This window comes from Ischnura elegans, chromosome 7 (assembly GCF_921293095.1).
Source record: "Ischnura elegans chromosome 7, ioIscEleg1.1, whole genome shotgun sequence".
Taxonomy (NCBI): Eukaryota; Metazoa; Arthropoda; class Insecta; order Odonata; family Coenagrionidae; genus Ischnura; species Ischnura elegans.
In genome coordinates, this window is record NC_060252.1 from 104025868 (window position 1) to 104048837 (window position 22970).

The following is a 22970-nucleotide window of genomic DNA, read 5'->3' on the forward strand; positions in this document are numbered from 1 at the left end:
CCAGACGCCGACATGTAATTTCGTACGTCTTTTGTCTACAATAAAGCGATAAAGCGCAATCGCGCTACGATTGAATGTGTTTACGTGTTTGAGGCTGATGAGACCGGTTTTTGGATCCAGTTTCTCGGCGGTAATTTTATTAAATATTTCTTTATTTGAACTATGAAAAATATTTTAGAACTATGATCACGCTTTCGAAGTTCCTATAGTCGTAATGTACTTGTGGGCGTAACCTAAAACGCGCATTATTTTAACCCATGAAAGGTTTAAATGAGGATTTATATATGGATACATTTCTTTCCCAAACTTCTGGACTGGCCAGATACAAGGTGTCGTCACAGAGTAAGCAATTATTCTAACTCTGTGGTGTTGTGAACCTGTATGTAAGTTTTTATACATTAAACTTGGTTGAACTCATTGCTTCTCTTTTAAACGTAATGTTGTGTCAGTTTTTTAAGTTGTTAGCTACATAGCATACTCTCGTCCAATTTGAATTTCAATCGAATGGTATGGAAGGTGTATCGCCTCTGTTATATGACTAACTTCTATAAGCTTGTTTACTTTATCTTTGTAATTAGTCTCTGTATCTATTGCTCAGTCCATGGTAATTGTGCGAATTCGCCATGGTAATTGGTTTTCATTTGAATGATGATCATGATCATGACACTATACATTGACCAGCATTCATCCCGAAGTTGGTGAACCGGGTATATTTTTAATTTATGATATTTTATGTATAATTTATGAGAAATTTCTGTGTTTTATTCATATGAAGGCTTCAAGTTTATATTGAAGAATCATTTGCCTGGGTGGAGTGGAGCAAGTTGTAGACAATTCTGAGAATGCAAATGCATGATGAAATGAAAGAAGCTTCTCTAGGGTAATGAAACAAATATATGTGAACCAATAGGTGGCAGTAATGGTTGATGATGACTGCATGTGTGGATTGAAGTTGGATAAAAATGAGGCAGGTATTTTGTATCTTTCTGATGCTATGTACTTGCTATGTTTTTGGAGGAAATAATTGAGGTGAGCCTAAAATATGCTGAGAATGTTGAAGGAAGAATAGGAGGAAATCATAAACTCATTGGGTTTGTGGAAACTACAGTAGTGGTAGCACAAGATCTTAAAATGCTCAGATAGATTAAAAAAAAGCTTAATGAGGGTTGAAAAAATTACTTTGGCCATAAGGGAAAAGAAATGGGAATCCCAAAAACTTCATTCAGAAGAATCAATAGATTAATTAACAGAATGGTTATTGGTAAGGCAAATGTTTGGTGAAGAATTTGGAGCTTGTTTTCATTTGAAGAGGAACAACGGAACAACCTTCCAGAAATGGAGTGAAACAGAGAATGAGTTATTAGGAATATGGAAATGATACAGGTGAAGAGAGTGCAAGAAGGGAAAGTGAAAAGGTCGTGAAGAGTGCAGGGGAACTCATAAAATTTATTGAATTGATTGTTGAAAAGCAGAAGAATTGGACTGGCCATTTCTTAAGACTTGCACTTAGTGCTTAAAATTGACTTACGCATAAAGTTGGCAGTTGAAGGGGCATTAGAGGGAAGAAACTGAGTGGGATGAATGGTTATTGACATTATGGATGATTTTTAGGGAAGAAAGGGTGGGTCGACATAGCTTATTGAAGAGAAAAAGTTTGGAGAGGGAGTTGTTAAAAGCCAGAAACCATAAAAAAAAATGGTCGTAACACCAATTGATGATCCACAAAATTAAATCCTCATTCCTCTCAGAAAATATCTAATCCTGTGCCTCACTCCTCTGATCTCAAACTCTCTCCTAATAGGGTAGTTTCCTTCATCAAAGAAAACGAAAGGCATTGATTGTGATTCGTTACCCACCATTAGTGTATTCATAATATACAAATTATTTGGTTTTAGAAATACCGGTTTAGACGAATGGCTATGGTCCATTTTAACCTCATTTGAAAAAGGCCAGATTGGCACCCATGCGATGCCAATCCTGGTGACATCACAGGGACCTAGTTTCTACACGAGTAGATAGGAGTTTTACATGGTCTGAGATTACCAATGCATACATGAGGCACAGAGCTCAGGGAAACATCTCCTAATAATCACCTGTTAAAACTGCCTAAAGTTGGAAAGTTTTCTTTGTTTGATATATTAATAAGGATCATTAATACCTTATAAGGTATTAATAATCCTTATTTAAGCCAAGCGCTACCTGCTAACAGCATGCATTGCAGCGGTGCACATCTCCTCGCCCCAAGGTCACCTCACTCGGTGGCAGCGGGAACCTGAAGGACGTCACACAGGGTTTTCCCAGCATTCATACTTAGCCGTCGCGTTTTCGCACGCTTGAAAATTTTCACTTTTCAGTTAATCGCAAAAAATAGATATTGTCATTTAAAAATCTAAAAGCGTGAGATTCGTACTCCAGGAGTAATCATCTTTCGATTTAGGCAGTAAAAATTGATAGGAAACCATCCTATTCTGCTTGAGGCTTTTTCAGCACTAGATTGCAGTTCTCTCCATAATTTCTGGGTAAGCTGAGTCGAAGTTGATTTCTGATGATGCTTTATGTGCACTGAATTGTTGAGGCCTTTACTTTGTAGAATTCCATTATATGGTTGGAAGAAAATTAATTTGCTTTTCTACAAAACACACACTTTATTGCCGACTAGTTTCGGTACACTGTACCATTTTCAAGACTAGTGATACACATAAGATTTTGCTGGGATATATACTCTGTGGTCGGGTGATTGGAGGGGAAGGGGAGAGGGGAGGTAAGTGACGGGAAGGGTGAAGGTGGGAAGGGATAGGGAGAAACCAGAGGTAGTTACAGAGAGGGGCGTGGGTTGGCATCACAGGGATTTTTTGGGGTGTAATAGTGGAATGTCTAGGAGGGGGGAGTGGAAAGGGAAAAGGTGGTCATTAGCAGTGGGTTCTTTCCTCTTTACAATTTTTAAAATTTCCAACTGTTCCCTGATGTCCAGCTGTGTTCCTTTCTTGACTCAGTGCAGCAAACTTCCAAAGCAGGTAAGCTTCCGGCAGCAATTCCGGGGTAACCCCATGTTTATGGCCTACGATGGCCATAAAACATCACCGTAAGCATAGGCCATGAAACGTCATCAGAAATCAACCTTGACGCAGCTAACCTGAAACTATGGAGATAACTCTCTCCTACTTCAATAACTCAAAACTGCTGCCACCCTGTGTGGTAGGTACTAAATATGTAATCCTGCATGGTGATAGCATGACAATAATTTGTGCTGGACTCTATTACAGGGTCAGTTGTAATGGTGTGAATTGTGATCCCATTTTTTATTTTCAATTTTTGCCACAAAGGACTTTTAAAAACCTTTATATCTATGCCAATGTCAATGCCTGAGTTTATCATTTCCTATCTCAATAAGCCTCGATAAAAAAAAAAGAACCCATGATTTTTGGTTTTGTTAAATATTCTTTTGTGAAAATCTCTCTTCTTTTCAACTACTCGATTTATTATTTAATTTGTAGTGTTGTATTTCAGTTATATTGTAAATCTGTAAGCATTTTATTTTTCTGTGCTTATATATTACTGCCTAGATTCTATGTTGGAACACTCAGGCTGGCATATGTTTGAATGATCAGCACATCATTACCATCAAGAGTGAAGGCTTGAAAATTTTTTATTTAATTATTTATTGAGTCTGTTATCAAATTAGAGCCTCTACCGCAAGACTGTGCCTTACTATTAGTAATCGGCTCTCAGTGACGGCAGGGCAAGTCCTTGCCTGCTAATCCTGCGGTTGTGGTTTTGTATCCTGCCTGGGTGGATTTTATCCCATCCAGGGTATGGATGTATGTGCGTATTCATTACTTTAATTTTAAAAAAGTATAGTAAAGTACTAAATTCTGTTTATAAATAAATACGAAAATATTATTACAAATCAAACGTCCCTACCATTCAGTCACACATTCAAATTCCCGCCTTTGCTGTGCAGTATCCATGACAACGCGAATTCGCTCTCTCATTGGTCCTTCTGTTTGCAGGTGTTTCTCGTGTCAACTTTTTAACGAGCCAATCCTGTTACTCCTCTTGATGCCTATTTCCGTTTGCTGTGTTGGAGTTTTTTTTTTTAATTAAATCTATGAGTGCGTGATAAATGCCCAACTGCAGCATATGCTATTTTCGGAACGAGGGCTCTCAGTGTGTCGTAAGACTCATGCACCGTTGATGATTTGAATAACCGAATATCCCGAATGTCGCTATTTGATAAGGTAAACTATTGATCAGTCAATCCTTGGACATTTTTGACATTGAATTGAGTGTATAATTTACTTCAGTGGACAAGTTGTAGTTATCCTCTCTCATTTCAGATTCAGAGTCGCAAAAATTTATGGTCCGACGTCGCATTTGGATCCTCCAATCGTTCCTCAAATGCTTCTACTACAGAAACTGAGGAAGTGAAGGTGAATGCACCGCCGACTATGTGCTCCGATTTCTAGTTTGCATTTATGCATCTTCTCCTATCCCTATGTGTCGGAATTCCGTTTATGCTTCCGTTTGCCTTCTATATTTCATGTAGAATGCTTTTTTTTAATCTTCTGCTGCAGTTGAAAATCTATTGTTCCACAAGCAACTTCTCGGAATTAGTTTAGGTAATTGCAAATATATCCGTACCAATAGGTATTTGTGCACCCAAAATGTAAATCATTCTTTTGTTGATCATTTCAAAAATTCATCGGTATTGCAATGGTTGGAAACATTGAAATGTTCGATACTTTTAAAATTCCTAGTCTTGTCTGCATGTCTATTCTTATCAGGAATTACTTCTGTAAATATAAGTGAATTTTATTGCATTTGAATTTTTGTGTGACACTGTTGTTGGTGTGTAAAAAATCGTTTATTCACTCACCCTTGACTTAAAACATTCTTTCTTGCAGGAAAATGCTCCCTTTCCTCCTCCGAGGTCAAGGCGGACTGCAGGGTGGACAGAAGAGGGAAGCAAAAGCAGGTTAGAATTTTTCTTATCCATGCTTTAATGTCTTAAAAATGTAATTAAATGCTGGTTAATGGTATCTATAAGTGATTATTTCTGATAAAGCAGAATTCATGTAACTTTCTGCCATCAACAGTCTACTTTTAGAGCTATTTGATACCTTTCTCTGAGACTTCCACCATGATTATGTAATTTCAATGAAATATTCATCAATTCTAAATGATTTTCCGTATAATTTGTAATAAATTGTTATTGAGGTATATAAAAGTTGTGTGAGGTATAGGGATATCTGCTTTTAAACTCAAACATTGCGGGTATCTAAAAAAGTTGTAATCCACCAGTGATTGCCAACCTGAAGCATGTATTTTATAACACAAATCAAATTAACACAAATTACAATTGCAATTGTCTGGGTAATTACTCACAAAGAAAAATCTGGAGTGATGATGCACGCCATTACTTCAGAAAACAAATCAACATAAATGACGGACACAATTTTCCTGGTTAATTACTTACGAAGAAAATTCACGAGCAACGAAAATTCACCTGTCCCTTTCCTGTATTCTGTGCTGCTCTTGACACATTCCAAGCCTGAAGGCCTGGTTACATGATACATTTACACGTATGGGTTAAAGTCTAAATGTATGAAAGCGTGAATGAACACGAAAATGTACCGTGTAACCACCCAACTAGTTTGTGTGCGCTTGTGCGAATGCATAAACGGAAAATAGAACCTGTTCTAATTTGGTTCATGCATTGGTACATGTTCCGTTCCGGTCCACCAAAAGCATTCACATAAAAACGTACATTAACTTGTACGTGTTAATGTACCGTGTAACCAGGCCTTGACGGTGTCCTGAGATTGGATGGTACGAGCACTAGCCTGGGACCGAGCTACTGTTTCTATTGTTGACAATGTAGCACGTGCTGGGTAGTATTCCCAAGTATTCCAAATACTTGATACGATATGTGAACGATGATAGGTTGATTGCCCACACATTAGTGCCATTTCAGAAAATATGTCAGTTACCCAATGCAGTCAAAAACTATTTTGATAGCATTCCATATCTCGGTTATTTTCATCCCAAAAAGTTTTTTTTGGTCACTTTCACTTCAAATTTTATTGCTGGGGTTGTATGCCCAGAGTTCAGAATTTCTGTTAATTTTTGTAGTTTGAAATCCTGTTCATGTTTAAAAAGGTCAGTGAAAAAGTTATTTAGCTCCTGTGGAACTTGGAATAACCAAGGAATTTTACATTTTAGTTTCTGTAGCAACACTGACACCCTTTCATGATCATGACATCTTTATGAAGGCATATATTAATTATTGGCTAGAGCTTAAAAGACAAATGAAATATGTACATCTGTTCCCAAAAATACACATCTCCGATGTCAGGTGAGCAACCGTAACCGTTGTGCTGCAGTGCTTTTTTTTGTTATCTCAGTAAACCAAGCGTATGTGCATATTTCCTTCACAATGGGCTCATTCACCATTTTTTGTTTAATGCCATTTGTGAAAGAATGTGAAAACTAAAGAGATCCATATTTTCCCATTTTTTTATATAATGAATATGTAATTATTAAGTTTTTCATGGCAAAAACTATTCCCTTTCTACACTTCCTCAGATAAGGTCATGACATCACTGATTCATGCCAGGTGTGTCTCAGCTTCTCATCAGTCTTGCACATTGGTTGTGTGGTACTATCGTTTTCAAATGTATGTAGACACCCAGGAGTCCCACTTAACTGAAGGGGACGGGTGGTGAAAACCTGTGAGGTTGGCACATAAAGCGACCCGCATCCCTCACTCGCATGCCACCGAGAGCCGATGAGGACGAATGTGGAAGCGACCTAGCTACCGAAGCCGGAGTCAAACTGCAGGAGCATGAGCCCAATCAAATTTAAGATTAGCGGATGGAATGCACTGGGGTAACTCACATTGCGCGGTCTGAGTGTTTTCTTTTGGGCTCTGTGGCAAGGTTTTCCTATCTCTAGATTCATATTTGGACTCACCGTTTCTCTCTTCCTAATACGTTGCTCCGTGGCCGAAAAGGTCTATACTGTGCGCGGTAATTGCGGTAAACTTCTGGGAGGGTTCGAATCCGAATTCATAATATTTTTTTTCTACTTTTTATGGGAGATGTCCTGAACATCAGCATAATCGATGCAGATGACTCAAGAAAAAGTTGCACTGAATTTTTTTAAACGACTAAAGTTATAAAATTATGATTTTTATCTACACTAACACATTTCTAAACAGATTCGTTCACGGTGAAGAAATATTCATGGGAGGTGAGAATAGTTGTATCTTCGTGTCTCTTCGGATAATTAATACCAAATCTCCTTTGACTGTAATTCCTAAACATAGTCATTAAAATTCTCAAAAAATATCAGATGCACTCGTATTTGAAATCATTTTGACGACCCTATTGAAATAAAAATAATTGTAAGTCGATCGATAATTATAGTTTTTAAATTTCTATTTCTTCGTCACAAAAATGTGGGAAACAGCTTGATTAAAAGTCCCGATGCTTTCCTTTCAATGAGTGTGGGTCCATGCCATTAATAAGTTTGAAGATATGGGTGATATCAATGGCGTTTGTAAGTGTAAAATTATTAATAGTGTATCATCATCATTTTAATACATCAACATCTACATACTACCCTACAATCCGCCTCAATAGGTGTTGGCGGGGGTGTTAGGACCCCTGCTGTTTACGCACAAAAATAAATTACGAAATAACGCCTACCATTTATTAATGTCCTTTATTGTGCGGGTGAAAAACAAATTCCAATACCTATCCGTTCGGCAAAATATCTCTCTCATTTATCGTGTGGGGCCTGAAAACGTAGTGAGGCCCTTATAATGATGTATGTTCCTCACGTCGCTCATAAATATATACATTCTCCATAGCTAAAGCAATATAAGTAAGCCTAGCGCACAGTATCCGAGGCTCTTGTGGCTCCCTACCTAATTCGTTTAATATCTGCGCAAGACTTTCTGTATGCCCATAGCAGTTGTTGAGTGCTAAACAGCACCTATCTTTTACTTTCTCGTCCGAGAATATTCTCACAGTACGCATGACTAATTCTAACTTCTTCAGAACTCTGCCTTCACTTTACCTGTCGCATTTATGTTAAAACTATCCATCGCACTTACATGGGGATATTGGATGATCTCCGAAAGAAATGAAACGCCATGGATAATTTTTATATATAATGAATACGTCTTGTCAGTCTGGTAAAATAAATAAAAAGGACCTTTTAAGTAAGTTGTACAGTTTTCTCTGTTTCTTGAGGACCCTCCCAACATTGTTGTTGTAACAGCAAGGTTTTTTACTACTGAACTTCAGTTTGTACAGAATATATTAGTTGATTCGTTGTCGTAGAATTTCTAAGAAGTATTTCCATGATACTTCAGTGTTTTTATTATTTGCTTTAGCTACGAAGTCCGTGTACGATTTATTAAGCTTCTCGCCAAATTTAATGAAGTTGCAGGTATCAAATAAACAAATATTCCGTTTTGGTTTTACAAATGAGTCTACTCCAATTTTTAAGGTTGTAAAAATTACTCTGTTTTCACTTAAACCGTTAATAATATAGATTTGTTTTATCAGCTTATGATGGCTTACTGCTAAAAGGCCATATGTTTTATTTCTCCCATAGACTTGTCGACTACTTGTGTTAGTGAGTGAATGAAGTAAGATCACGCTAATTTCCCTACTCTTTGAATTCAGTTGGCAGTGTAAGAATACATATTTGGAAATGGGAGATTAAAATTTCCCCTAATAATTATTACACCTGTACTGTCTCTCAAAGTTAATGCGGATATTTGATTTTCCTATAGGGTGGTTTCCCTTGATTTTTTTATTGCCTAAATCGAAAGATTATTACTCATGGAGTACGTATTTCACGCTTTTAGATTTTTAAATGACGATATCTATTTTTTGCGATTTGAAATACATATAAATGAAAAGTGAAAATTTTCAAGCTCGTGAAAACGTGACGGCTAAGTATGAATACTGGGGAAAGCCAGTGTGACGTCATTCTGGTTCCAGTTGCCACCATGTGAAGCCACCTTGGTGCGAGGCTATGTGCACTGCTGCGATGCAGGCTGCTAGCAGGTAGCAGATTACCCAGCTAGCAAGTAGCGCTTGGTTTAAATAAGGATTATTAAAACCCTTTCAAATGAAGGAAACTTTCCAAATGATTTGTGTATTATGAATACACTAATGGTTGGTAACGAAACAGAATCAATGCCTTTAGTTTTCTTTGACGATGGAAACTACCCTATTGGTAAGTAATATCAATTTCAAAGTATGGAGGTCTATAAAAAGAGCAAAAATGTATAACCCATTTGTTTTCTTGTATGATTGTAGACCATACTCTTTTTATTTCGCTGTAGGTAATTTCGTGGGCAGTGCTGTGTAAATGTGAATTACCTGATATTAAAACTCCGCCACCAGTCCTATAGCGTCGATCGCATCTGTAAGTTTTATAAAGCTTTGCTGTTGCTTATACATATATCCTCTGTAATACAACCTCTGTTCATATGAACATATCTGCGACCTGAACCTCGAATTTTGCGCTCTCGTTTTTTATGCTCTGGCATTAACTACGCTAAACATGATATCATATTTTGTAGACTGACTTTCGGTTGATCCTTTTCCACGCTTATGCTCTAGGTGGGCGAATTACACTGGAATTGCCTATTTCATTGATTTAATTGCTTTCCCTAGAGTATGCGTTTTGGAATTTTTGTTTTTTTTTCCGGCACTCACGCTCCTAAGTTAATTTGATAGTAAACTTTTCGTTAATAATATTAGTCGTTTAAAAAATTCTGTAATAAATTTTTCTTGAGTAATATGCGTAGATTATGTTGATGCTCAAGGCATCACCTATAAAAAGTAGAAAAAAATATTATGAATTCGGATTCGAACCCTCCCAGAACAACCGCAATTACCGCGCACAGTATAGACCTTTTCGGCCACGGAGCAACGTATTAGTAAGAGATAAACGGTGAGTCCAAATATGAATCTAGAGATAGGAAAACCTTGTCACAGAGCCCAAAAGAAAACACTCAGACCGCGCAACGTGAGTTACCCCAGTGCATTCCATCCGCTAATCTTAATTCTGATTGGGCTCATGCTCTTGCAGTTTGACTCCGGCTTCGGTGGCTGGGTCGCTTCCACATTCGTCCTCATCGGCTCTCGGTGGCATGCGAGTGAGGGATGCAGGTCGCTTTATGTGCCAACCTCACAGGTTTTCACCACCCGTCCCCTTCAGTTAAGTGGGACTCCTGGGTGTCTACATACATTTGAAAACGATAGTACATATTGCTTACACTATTGTGAGGCATTCCCTCCCTAATGAGGTTTTCTTTGTGAATGAGCTAATGAACCATACCTTATACGACATGCCTTCTCATGAAAAGGAGCCGGAAATGGAAGTGTTTTCTTGTTATAAACTTGCAAAAATTCTGTAATTAACAGTGTGATACCTTTTGGGGTAGTGTTCCCAAGTAGCCTCCACAATATAACTGTTATTTGTATTTTTACAGTGTTATTTACTCTGTTTTAGGGATAGGATGAAATCTCCTGAAAGGACCACTATAATAGACTCCGATGATGGTATGTGGATCTTCATGCATGCAAATTTTTTTTTCAATGCCTGATTTCTCACGATTTTATTTTTGCATCAATAGATGAATGACCTCCTCTCCTGCCTTGTCGATCTTGTATTCTTAAAATAATATTGTTAAAAGTACTATCCCATCAGAATTCTCACGCTCTCCTCATTTTTATATTAATGTGTGGAATAAGGAAGGAATATCCCTAAGCCAATTTTGTGGGTTATTCTTGGGCAATGTTTTTCATAAAATTACAATAATATAGTAGATTTGAAGCCTTTAATAGTGCCTTAAAATAAATTTTTATTTTTTTTCAACCATTTACTGAAGAGGTATTTGTATGTGAAAACTTAGGCCATTCACTGACTACATACGTAATTGCTTGGTAATTGTTCCATTTATGGTGTGCACCTTTTTAGGTTAAAAATGTCAGTGCTTATTCTTCAGGTATTGTGTATATGAGAGGCATTTTCCTGCTGTGATGATCTCAGGTTTAGTAATCCTATGTTCTAAACATTTTGCAGATATTCCTGCAATCCCAGATTTGGATGACATGCAGGATGACTATGCCAAAATTGTTGCCTCGGGGCCTTCGTAAGTACATTCATATTATGTTTTGTTGGTCATTTTAATTTTCTTAATAGTTATTGGAATTCACATATGTTAACTTTCGGTGGTAAATGCTACACAAAAAAAAATAGTTTAGTAACGTGATTAAAAAAAATTGAAACTAAGAGGTAGAAAACATTCACAAAACATGGGACATAATTGTAGAATAGAATTCAAATTTTGGCCAAAACACTTGGAAAATATTTCTCCTATTCTAGGTATCAAGCCGCATACCTTCACCTTTCCTGGTGGATGCAATAACTACTGAGCCATTAAGGTTACTTTAATTACATACTATTGTTTCAGCTGGAGGTTGATGTAACCTATACCATCATAATCTAGAACAGGAGTTAAAAGATAGACTCACTCAGACAGTACAAAAGATATATCATATGTTTCAAGATATGCCAAGCCCAATAAGAAGAAATCAACCATTCTAGTTTCATGCATCATATGCTCGATCACAATTGATGCATTGAGTGCAGATTATGCACCCATGTTCATCATGGGTATTTTCTTCTAAAGGGTAGATAAATTACATGCTGGAGTGTGTGAAGGGTATTATGAGTGCATATAAAAGTTTCTGCCTCCGGGAATTAATTCCTACTGATCCAGCTGTGAATATTTTTGTGTGGGGGTGTTCAAAGCTTTCTCGTCCCTTCCAAGACACTTCAAACAGCCAAATTCTATAGCCACTCTGGCGCCAGACTATCAACACTTGCCAAACGTAAGGGCCACCCTTATATACATAATATTGCTGCAACTGGTAGTGAAAATTGTGACTAGTGCACACTATCCAATTCAAGCTTTTGAGTTGTAATCATTTCAAATTTTTATCTTCTTATTCAAACTAAGGTCTTTTTTCCACCTCACTAGTGTCCTTATGACCTAGCACTACATATTTACGTGTTTTTTTCCTCTTTTTCTTCCTCCTGAGTATAAAAAAGGGGGGTTGTATGCATGTGGAGAGTTAAGGAGCTTAATACTAACCAGAAGAGATACTCTTGATCTTTGTGAGCTGCAAGCTATATCTCAAAAGATGATGATGCGCTGTTGTAATCCATGTGGGCAAGACCCTTTTTGACCATTGGGATAGCATGGTTGGGTGTCGTCCATGAAAGCTGAATTCTTTTATGGTTTCTCTGATGTTATGTTATTGCTCAGGAAGTCTCGGCCACCTTAGCTGAGCCATAGTTATGTAAATATTAAGTTTTCTCACTAATAGATTCTTAGTACTCTTATTGCATTGGCATAGTCAGAAAAAAATTTTTAGGGGGTCATTTTTATCAAGAAGGAGTATGTTTTGGGGGTTGTACATTAGGAGGGAGTTTGCTGAAGACTGTAAATTTTAAACATTTTAGGGGTTTGAACCTTCTTCCCCTCCCCCACATTTGCTGTGGCCTTGCTGTATTATGTATTTCATACCTTAGCTTTATTTATTTTATAAAAATTATGGACTTGTGATAATTCATATTTTGGGCCATAAATAGATAAATCTTGTGTTCGAGTAATTTTCCCCAAGTTTTAGAGTGATGCTTGCTCATTGTCATTTTAGGTCTTTTCTTAGGCATGAGTCCAATCGGATTGTAGGCAGATTTCAGTTAACCTTTGTTCCAATTTTGCTGTTCTAGTGCAGCAGCGTCACAAGTGATATGGTACAGGGAGGCAGAAACCGATGTTCTCAAGCACCGATCATTTAGCGGATATGAGGTTGGAATGCTGCGTTATCTCACGGAATCTATGAATTCAGAGTCAGATGTCAAAGAGGTGAGCATGTGCACACCGTTATGCATGTAGCCAAAATACTAATGAATTTAAAAAAAATCATATATCTAACTTGAGCATCCATAACATCTAGCTCATTTCTTTTTAAGGAGGATACTCCACTGACATGGCAACAGCTGTTCACTGAAATAACTTCTCAGTCATTGTCAAAATCAGACTCTCGGTGAAGTGGAAGTGGGTAAATGTCAACTCTTTAATTGTATGATATCAAGTGTTGGATTTAGACGTACTGACTGTTGTTATAACTTCAAATTGGAAGACTACATATTGCTGTTTGGCACTCTCATGCTGCACAAGTGCAATAAAAATTATTCACCGTTATTTTTGATTGCTTTATCAAGAATAACAGCAATTTTGGGTATTAGTCAGGAAATGAATTTTCATCCATGCATAATTTATCACCCGATTACATATCTCCTTTATTGTTGTGAGTTGTGAGTCTTAGAAAAACTAAAATTGCAGCAGAGAATGATGAAAGAAAAAAAGTAATTTCTCGGCTGGAGCTTGCTGATTGCATCGCCGCTAAGTGTTTTTCCAATGGACACCATTAAAAGTGGAAATACTGTTGTAACCTGCATCCTCGTTTATGACATGCACCCCATTTTTGATGCTGCTATAATAGGAGTATAGGTTCGCATGGTAAATTAGAAAATACGGTACATTGATTGCATTTTTGCAAGGGGTTTGACAGTGGTATGTGAAGAATAAAATCTTCTCCGTGCTCATGTGTGTGGATTCTGATCCAGTTTCTGACAAATCTGGGTATCTCTACATAATTGCTTATATATTTCCTCCCTTTTACTTCCTGTAATTCTATTAATCAATTGCTTTGGCTCAAAGTAATAGTTGACTGTTATTATTGACTTGGGGGATAATTGCAAGCATCCATTTTCCTGGTTTATGAAAATCCTGTTTTGGCAGAACTCAAATCTGTGACCTGGTTAGCATGTGAGGTCTTAATACCACTGCTGGCCATTGTTACCTGTTACCGTTATGATGTGTTGATCCCTTTTCTGCTCACCCTCCTGTACAACCTTTATCTATGTTTTCTAGGTTGATCTCTTTTTCTTCTTCAATTTAGCTGCAGTTCTTTGGCATACTTCCTCCCTTTCAATGCATGCAAACCATCTGAGTCTTGCTATTTCCTCTTTACCTTTCGTTCACTTAAGGTTTTTTTCTCTTTCATTATCCCTATAATTTTCTCTTGATCTCTCTTCTTTTCCCATTTATTTCTCCTAGGTGTTTAATTTTTCTTGATTGAATCATTTTCCTTTACTTAATCTCCTTATATTGTTGACTGTTTAATGCATCATTCAGTAAATTGAACACGTCAGTGACACTCTATTGTCCATTTAAAAATTTATTAATGATTTTCATTGGGGCATTATGAAAAATATCTAAGATAACACATCAAATTATAATCTTAAATAACGGATTTGAAACTTCACTCACTCACATCTGAAGCAAGCAAGGAGGTTGTAAATACATAGGAGGGGGCATAAGTGGTTCCGAGCGTTGAGCGCAGTGTGGCAGGAATGGGGGTGCTGGGGTAGGATAGCCACGCCTGCTTTGACCAAAACATTGATAATCCCATAAGAGTCAACGCTAACTACATATTTGGTGAAATATTCGGTCATGATCGTTGTTACGTTAAAATAAACTATCGTAAACGAACACAGTAAACCTTTCATCTATCATTATGGGGAATCTTCGTGAAAATATGCCTCGAATATCTTTTCCCAAGGAAAAATTATTGCCCATCACCACGGTTCCGCTGTGCATCTAGCTTAGCCGAAAATAACGTTTTACAAGTCAGAAATATCCATTCCCCTGCACTTCTACTGGTAATTAATAAGATTACAGACAATGGAAATCTTACTATAGCGGACCGGTCGCAACAATAGTACGAAAGTATGTTCACGACAATATATTATCACCATGATACGACTATGTGGACAATATGCACAGTAGTACGATGAACAATCCGAAAACTCCGACGACTATCAAGAAGTAATTCTCGCATTTTCATTTTATAAATCATAGGCAGTATAAGGAATAGGATACTTGATTGTATACTTATATACGTACACTGTTTGAGACTAAGTCCAAAAATGGTCAAACCAAGATGGTGGAATTCTGACCACACACTTAAAACTCGAATACAGCGCCTCCATATATTTACAACCTCCTTGGAAGTAAGTGATGTTATTAATACTCGAGAAAGATTTTCAAATGGGGTTTGTACAAATTATTTTGGTCGGTACCAATTTTTTTGATTTGTCTCCAATTCTGGTTCCGATCTCAAGAACCTGTGGAACCAAAGAACCAAACTGATAAATCCATATTTAACCACATTTTAGTTGGGATGTCAATAACAAGGTGGATGGATATTGTTCTCAAAAATCTTGTGAATGAGGGGATTTAACTGTGTCTGAAATTTTAGGGGAAATTGAAAATAAATTAGGAATAATTACATTTTTTTAGAAATGAAATGGCAGTGTTTTCTTGTCTTTAATATTCAAAATCCCATGAACTGCTGATAGCTATTTTAATACGTTGAAGTATTCTCACTGTCTTTGAGTTATCATAGAGCTAATCTAATCTGAATTCTTAATCAGAAGAAAATTAGTGTTTTTTTCGAGGGTTTATGTTCCTGTCATAGATTTTTTCAAATTTCTGCCACCATTTTTATGTCATTCATATGGTGCTCAGCAACCGTTGAAATTAATTCAATGTCATAATTGTGAAATATTTTATTTTAAGGTTATTCTTAACAACAGCAATCCACATTGTGCTTGAACATTAAGGTTAATATGGAATGGTTAAGGCATGTGAAATTCACACATTCAGGGTACGAGGGTCAGTTCCTTTTCCTACCCGACCTTGCACTTCGTGAATTTTTAGCTTCACCATGGATTTTTAATAGGGACTCTTTCGATTCCCCTCCTATCCTCTATTCTGCATAATAGGGTGGTTTCCTATTATTTTTTTACTGCCTAAATCGAAAGATTATTACTCCTGGAGTACGCATTTCACGCTTTTAGATTTTTAAATCACGATATCGATTTTTTGCAATTAAATGAAAAGTTAAAATTTTCAAGCGCGCAAAAACACAACGGCAAAGTATGAATGCTGGGATAAATCCGTGTGACGTCATTCTGGTTCTGGCTGCTGCCATGTTAGGCCACCTTGGTGCAAGGCTATGAGCGCCGCTGCGATGCTGGCAGCTAGCAGGTAGCACTCGGCTTAAATAAGGATTATTAATACCTTATCAAACGAAGGAAACTTTCCGATCATAGCCAGTTTTAATAGGTGATTATTAAGATGTTTTTCCCTGAAGTCTGTGCCTCATGAATACATGGGTAATCTCAGATGATGCAAAACTCCTATCTTCTCGTATAGAAACAAGGTCCCTGTGACGTCACGTGGAGTGGCATCACATGGGCGCCAATCTGGCCTTTTTCAAATGCGGTTCAAAAATTGACCATTGCATTAGTTTAAACTGGGATTTCTAAAACCAAAGAATTTGTTTATTATGAATACACTAATAGTGGGTAACGAATCGCAGTCAATACCTTTCGTTTTCTTTGATGAGGAAACTACCCAATTCGTTCCTTCAATAATTTCATTACATGGTCAGTAATTTCCTAGAACATTCTTCAGCTGCCCATTTACATATTTGTTTTCCATTGAAGCAATTATAAAGTTGGCACTCAGTTAGGTTATTCGTCACTGCCAATAGACGCCATTGTTGCAATGGGGAAGTAATTTCTCCTTTCTGAAGAGTAATGGGTGCTGTGGGCACGATCCTTATTTGCAATACCTCTTCTGTGGGCCATGTAGATATGGGATAGGTGACATTGGGGTCATACACGCTATAGCTCGCAAGTGCATTCAATTCATTCATTGAGTGAGGGGGGGGGGGGGGTCAGTTCTCCTTCTTTGCCACCTTACTTTTTGTGGTTTTTATTTTATTTTGGGGATGTCGAGAGACTTCATCTCAGATTTGGAAGGAGAGATGCATAGTGATTTGCCTGCTAGGCTACCTTACTCCCCCAAAAGCACTTACTACAGTCCTGCCAGCGATATTGTCCGTTAACTGATCCACCCATTTATTCCCCTTCTCCTCTTCGTCCTCTCCTCTTCATCCTCTACAGCCCTCATCCACTCACTCTCACGTTCCACATCTCCTGTGCTCTATGGCCACCCCTCATTACCAAAAACTAATTTCAGAGATAATTGTGAGAAGGCCCAAGCTAAGTTAGCACATACGGCTGTCTCTCTATAAAAAGAACCAACATTTACACCCAAATACACAGTGTAACTCTCAAAATCACGACATGGCACACAAGCACTCCCATCCTCCGAGCAAGGTTGCCGGGTAAGAAAGGGAAATGCCCACATCACATGTAAACGAAAGGGCTCCATGAAGAAAGCAGCCAGAAGGGAAGACGAGCATGAAGGATCCAAAGGAAGAATCCCCCTCTCCTCTTCGTCCTCTCCTCTTCATCCTCTACAGCCCGCATCCACTCACTCTCACGTTCCACATCTCCCATGCTATAAGGCCACCCCTCATTACCAAAAACTAATTTCAGAGATAATTGTGAGAGGGCCCAAGCTAAGTTAGCAGATACGGTTGTCTTTCTATAACAAGAACCAACATGTACACCCGAATACAAAGTATCACTCTCAAAATCACGACATGGCCCACAAGCACTCCCATCCTCCGAGCAAGGTTGCCGGGTAAGAAAGGGAAATACCCATATCACATGTAAACGAAAGGGTTCCGTGAAGAAAGTAGACAGAAGGGAAGGCGAGCCTGAAGGATCCAAAGGAAGAATCCCCCTCTCCTCTTCGGCCTCTCCTCTTCATCCTCTACAGCCCGCATCCACTCACGCTCTCGTTCCACATCTCCCATGCTATAAGGCCACCCCTCATTACCAAAAACTAAAATCGGAGATAATTGTGATAGGGCCCAAGCTAAGTTAGCACATACGGCTGTCTCTCTATAAAAAGAACCAATATTTACACCCAAATACACAGTGTCACTCTCAAAATCATGACATGGCCCACAAGCACTCCCATCCTCCGAGCAAGGTTGCCGGGTAAGAAAGGGAAATGCCCACATCACATGTAAACGAAAGGGCTCCATGAAGATAATAATAATAATAATACGTCTTTATTGGGCGAGATTGGGACTAGAAAGTCCCATCTTCCATCTAACCCCTAACGAAGAAAGCAGCCAGAAGGGAAGACGAGCCTGAAGGATCCAAAGGAAGAATCCCCCTCTCATCTTCGTCCTCTCCTCTTCATCCTCTACAGCACTCATCCACTCACGCTCACGTTCCACATCTCCCGTGACCTACGGCCACCCCGCAGTACCAAAAACTAATTTCAGAGATAATTGTGAGAGGGCCCAAGCTCAGTTAGCACATACGGCTGTCTTTTTATAAAAAGAACCAACATATACACCCAAATACACAGTGTCACTCTCAAAATCACGACATGGCCCACAAGCACCCCCATCCTCCGAGCAACGTTGCCGGGTAAGAAAGGGAAATGCCCATATCACATGTAAACGAAAGGGTTCCATTGTGGCATTTTTTAGTGTTCCTCCCCCCCAATAATTTCTGGTACCCCTCCCCCCCCCAGAAATTCCTCGAACTTCCTCGAACTTCCTCCGAACTTATCCGCAGAACTTCTCCCGCCAAGAACTTTTCGCGCTAAGGTTTTTTTCGCGCAAGGCTACGTTCAGGCCAGTTCGTAAGGCTACGGCTGGTTCGGTTGTTTCAATACTCATTCAAAGAGTATTCCCGAAATTTGGTTTCCCTAAATATTTGGTGTCTGATAATGCACAAGTTATTAAATCTCATGCCGTTAAGGAGATGTGTTTGCAACTAGGGGTTAAGCAAATTTTTGTTTCTCCATACTATCCCTGTTCTAATCAGGTAGAGAGATTGCATAGAAATCTAAAATCTGCACTTGCTATTTTGTGCAATAATGCTCACCATATGTGGGACACTATGCTGGCTGACTTAAATTTTGCCCTGAACACTGCCTCACATGAGAGCAGTGGATATTCTCCTGCCAAAATAATTTTCGGCAGAGAACTAAAGCATCCTTTAATTAATCAGTGGGACATTCCAAAATCTTTATTCGAGAATGATCTCAGCGATAATGACAGACAAGTCTGCCTGAATCATGTTATTGCTAATTTAAAAAAGGCCAGAAATAGGCATAAAGAATCCTATGATAAATCTCACTCCCAAATCACTTTCTGTGTGGGAGATCTTGTTCTCTGCAAAAACCATCCTGTCAGTTCTAAAGGTGAACAGAAAATGGCAAAAATGGAAACTCTGTGGAACGGACCTTTTGTCCTTAAAAAGTACCTCTCTCCTGTAACTGTTATTCTGGAAGTTTCTCCTGAGAAAGAGAAAATCTGTCATGTTTCTCATTTAAAGGCATATCATGGTGGCATTGCTAACTCCAGTAATTAAAAGAAAGAAATATCATTGATTTTTAAAAAATTTTTTTTTCTCAATGAATCCTAATGTTTGCTTTCTCAAATACTATTTGATGCTTGATTTCGGTGTTGTATTTCTCTTGATTCCTAATAATATTGTTTTGAATAATGAATAATAAGTCTATTTCTATGCTTGTAATTGAAATTGTTCTGAAATATTGTATTGTACTTACTTATTCTCATCTGCTTAATTCACTCATGTAATTTAGTGTTGGTCTACTGTGGTTGTGAGATGGGGTAAGGTGGAGGAATTATGGGTGCTTGGAGGGAGAGGACGGGAGAATAACTTGGGGGGAAATCCCCGAGATGGCTCGTTTCCAGATAAGCTGTGGAGGTGGCCCCAGTTATTAAGATTCAATTGTGTTTTGTGTCACCTTTCCTCCACCAAGACTTTATGGACATTCTCACAATTCTTGACAGTGATAAGTGTCGTGATTTTGCAGTGTTCGATATTCTATCGATGGCTGAGTGATTGAATTGATCAGCTGATCTTAAGACTGCCTACTGTGTTTTAGTGTGGCTTTTTGGCGTTGAGTTGCGACCTTCATCGCCCGACAAGTATGAACTTTCATTTTGTCGCAAACAGCACGTAGCTCTTCAAGCTATTTCTATTATTAATTGAAGAGTGAAATTTAGAGTGATTTCTTTTGTTGATGCAATATGCAGTTCTCATTTTGTTAGCATCGCCTATGATTCTTTTTTTGACTTGTTTAATTAATACTGAGAGATATATATACACATCTTGATTACATTTAGTCAGTACTTGATCAATATCTGACATGAATACCATATGCCTTGTAAATTGTTAATAATTATTGGAAAATCGAGGAAATTAGTGCAATCTATTGTCATTTATGTAAATCTTGTTGAATTTTGGAGGATTCTTTATTGATGATTAATTATGAACTGATAATATTTACAAACATGGAGGGTTTAAATGGAGAATTAATAATGCCAATGTATATTAATTAAGTGAGACACATATTATGCTGAATATTTTGCTGCTATTTTGATAACTAATAATTATTTAGTGAATAACCGTATATTTCAATAAACTTGTACTTAATGATTATTTAAATTGGGGAATATATTTTTATTGGTCGACCCTAACTTTCTCTTGGGTTGCTATATCCATATGGGTAGAAGTTAAAACCCATTTTTGTCAATCGTTGTTTTTTGATAAGGTGGTTGAACCCAACTAATGGGACAACCCAGGGTTCTCATGAACCCAACTGCTTCACCAACCCAATTTTGCCCATTTACTAAGTGGTTGGTTATTGTATTGCTTTACTTGGTTTTAAAAACCACAAAATATCTCTGATGAGAGAAGGAACAATTGAGTTTGGTAAGGATTTTCTGGTGTTATACCAATAATAATCTTCCCAGTTCCTTCTTGTCGCTAATGGTAATTATTTGTAATTTTGATTCTCTGGTACTCCGAACAAGCATCAAATTATAAGATATTGATTGTTAACTTTGTCTTGATATATAAAACTAAATAATTTACTCTATATATCAATCAGCAATATTTCTTGTCTCACTCTTGTAATTATGCCATGTTATTCACTTATGAATTCTGTTGAATTCCAAAACATCACTCTTTAAGTTATCATTTACAGAGTGATAAAAATGTATATTCTTGTCAAAACTATTTTTTCAGTGATATTTCTTGAAAACTATTGTCTCAAACAATAAACTTTTTTATATTCAGTTCAATTCTAACCACAGAATAATGGTTTTTTGTAAAATTCATGGGGGGTTAAACAGTGGGGGTTCATCCAGTGAAAACCAGTGAACCTGTGATGCCTCGATAAGTTTTCCTGGCATTAATCAGTTCTTGGTGGACGTGTCTTTGTCCACAAGTTCAAGCAATTTTTTGTGGTCATTTTCCCACAGAGGATGTGGCATTTTTTAGTGTTCCCCCCCCCCCCAATAATTTCTGGTACCCCTCCCCCCCCAGAAATTCCTCGAACTTCCTCGAACTTCCTCCGAACTTATCCGCAGAACTTCTCCCGCCAAGAACTTTTCGCGCTAAGGTTTTTTTCGCGCAAAGGATTTTTCGCGCAAAAGGCCTGTAGCAAAATCCTGTCTCTGCAAAATCCTGTCTCTGGAAGAATCCCTCCCCTCACATCCTGTCTTGTCCTGCATAGGCAAGCTCTCTTCTGCTCGTGGGCCGGTCGGGGACATATGTCTAGTGAGACATGGCAAATTTTGAGCAATTATTCTGCTGGTATTTAGCTGGTAATGTTTTCTTTGGGATCATGAATTACTATCATTGTTTTCTGTAATACTTCTGATTTTTTGAATACTCTACTTTGAATAGATATCAAACGGTAATAACTCGTAAATTATTTTTTGCTACCTTTTTCTTGTGAGCTGTTTTTCTTGTTTGTGGAGTTTTTCCCTGATCCAGCATGTGACCGACGGTTGGAGTATTTCCCTTGTCTGGACTTACGTGAAAAATCAACTAGATTTTCGACGTAACGTCACATATTGGTAGCAGAGTTTGTGGTTCGATTTCCTGTCCTCTCGTCGAGGTCTCCGAGTGCTGGACAATGGTGACATTTCTCCACTATTTCTCCACTTTTTGCAGTTTCTGGTTGTTTCATCCTCTACAGCCCTCATCCACTCACGCTCACGTTCAACATCTCCTGTGCTCTAAGGCAACCCCCTTACTACCAAAAACTAATTTCAGAGATAATTGTGAGAGGGCCTAAGCTAAGTTAGCACATACGGCTGTCTCTATATAAAAAGAACCAACATGTACACCCAAATACACAGTGTCACTCTCAAAATCACGACATGGCCCACAAGCACTCCCATCCTGCGAGCAAGGTTTCCGGGTAAGAAAGGGAAATGCCCACATCACATGTAAACGAAAGGGTTCCATGAAGAAAGTAGCCAGAAGGGAAGACGAGCATGAAGGATCCAAAGGAAGAATCCCCCTCTCCTCTTCGTCCTCTCCTCTTCATCCTCTACAGCCGTCATCCACTCACGCTCTCGTTCCACATCTCCCTTGCTATACGGCCTCCCCTCATTACCAAAAACTAATTTCAGAGATAATTGTGAGAAGGCCCAAGCTAAGTTAGCACATACAGTTGTCTCTCGATAAAAGGAACCAACATGTACACCCGAATACACAGTGTCACTCTCAAAATCACGACATGGCCCACAAGCACTCCCATCCTCCGAGCAAGGTTTCCGGGTAAGAAAGGGAAATGCCCACATCACATGTAAACGAAAGGGTTCCATGAAGAAAGTAGCCAGAAGGGAAGACGAGCATGAAGGATCCAAAGGAAGAATCCCCCTCTCCTCTTCGTCCTCTCCTCTTCATCCTCTACAGCCGTCATCCACTCACGCTCTCGTTCCACATCTCCCTTGCTATACGGCCTCCCCTCATTACCAAAAACTAATTTCAGAGATAATTGTGAGAGGGCCCAAGCTAAGTTAGCACATAAGGCTGTC

General features: G+C 38.3%; 1 protein-coding gene across 1 annotated transcript; it reads left to right on the forward strand.

The window, feature by feature from the left end:
• Nucleotides 1-4042: 4042 nt before the first annotated feature.
• LOC124162587 (intraflagellar transport protein 43 homolog) lies at nucleotides 4043-13303 on the forward strand. The gene is made up of 7 exons (XM_046539166.1): nucleotides 4043-4238; nucleotides 4338-4430; nucleotides 4905-4975; nucleotides 10540-10589; nucleotides 11113-11182; nucleotides 12829-12964; nucleotides 13072-13303. Exons 1-7 carry the CDS (start codon nucleotides 4221-4223, stop codon nucleotides 13147-13149), a joined length of 516 nt encoding a protein of 171 aa, XP_046395122.1. The 5' UTR covers nucleotides 4043-4220; the 3' UTR covers nucleotides 13150-13303.
• Nucleotides 13304-22970: the final 9667 nt, after the last annotated feature.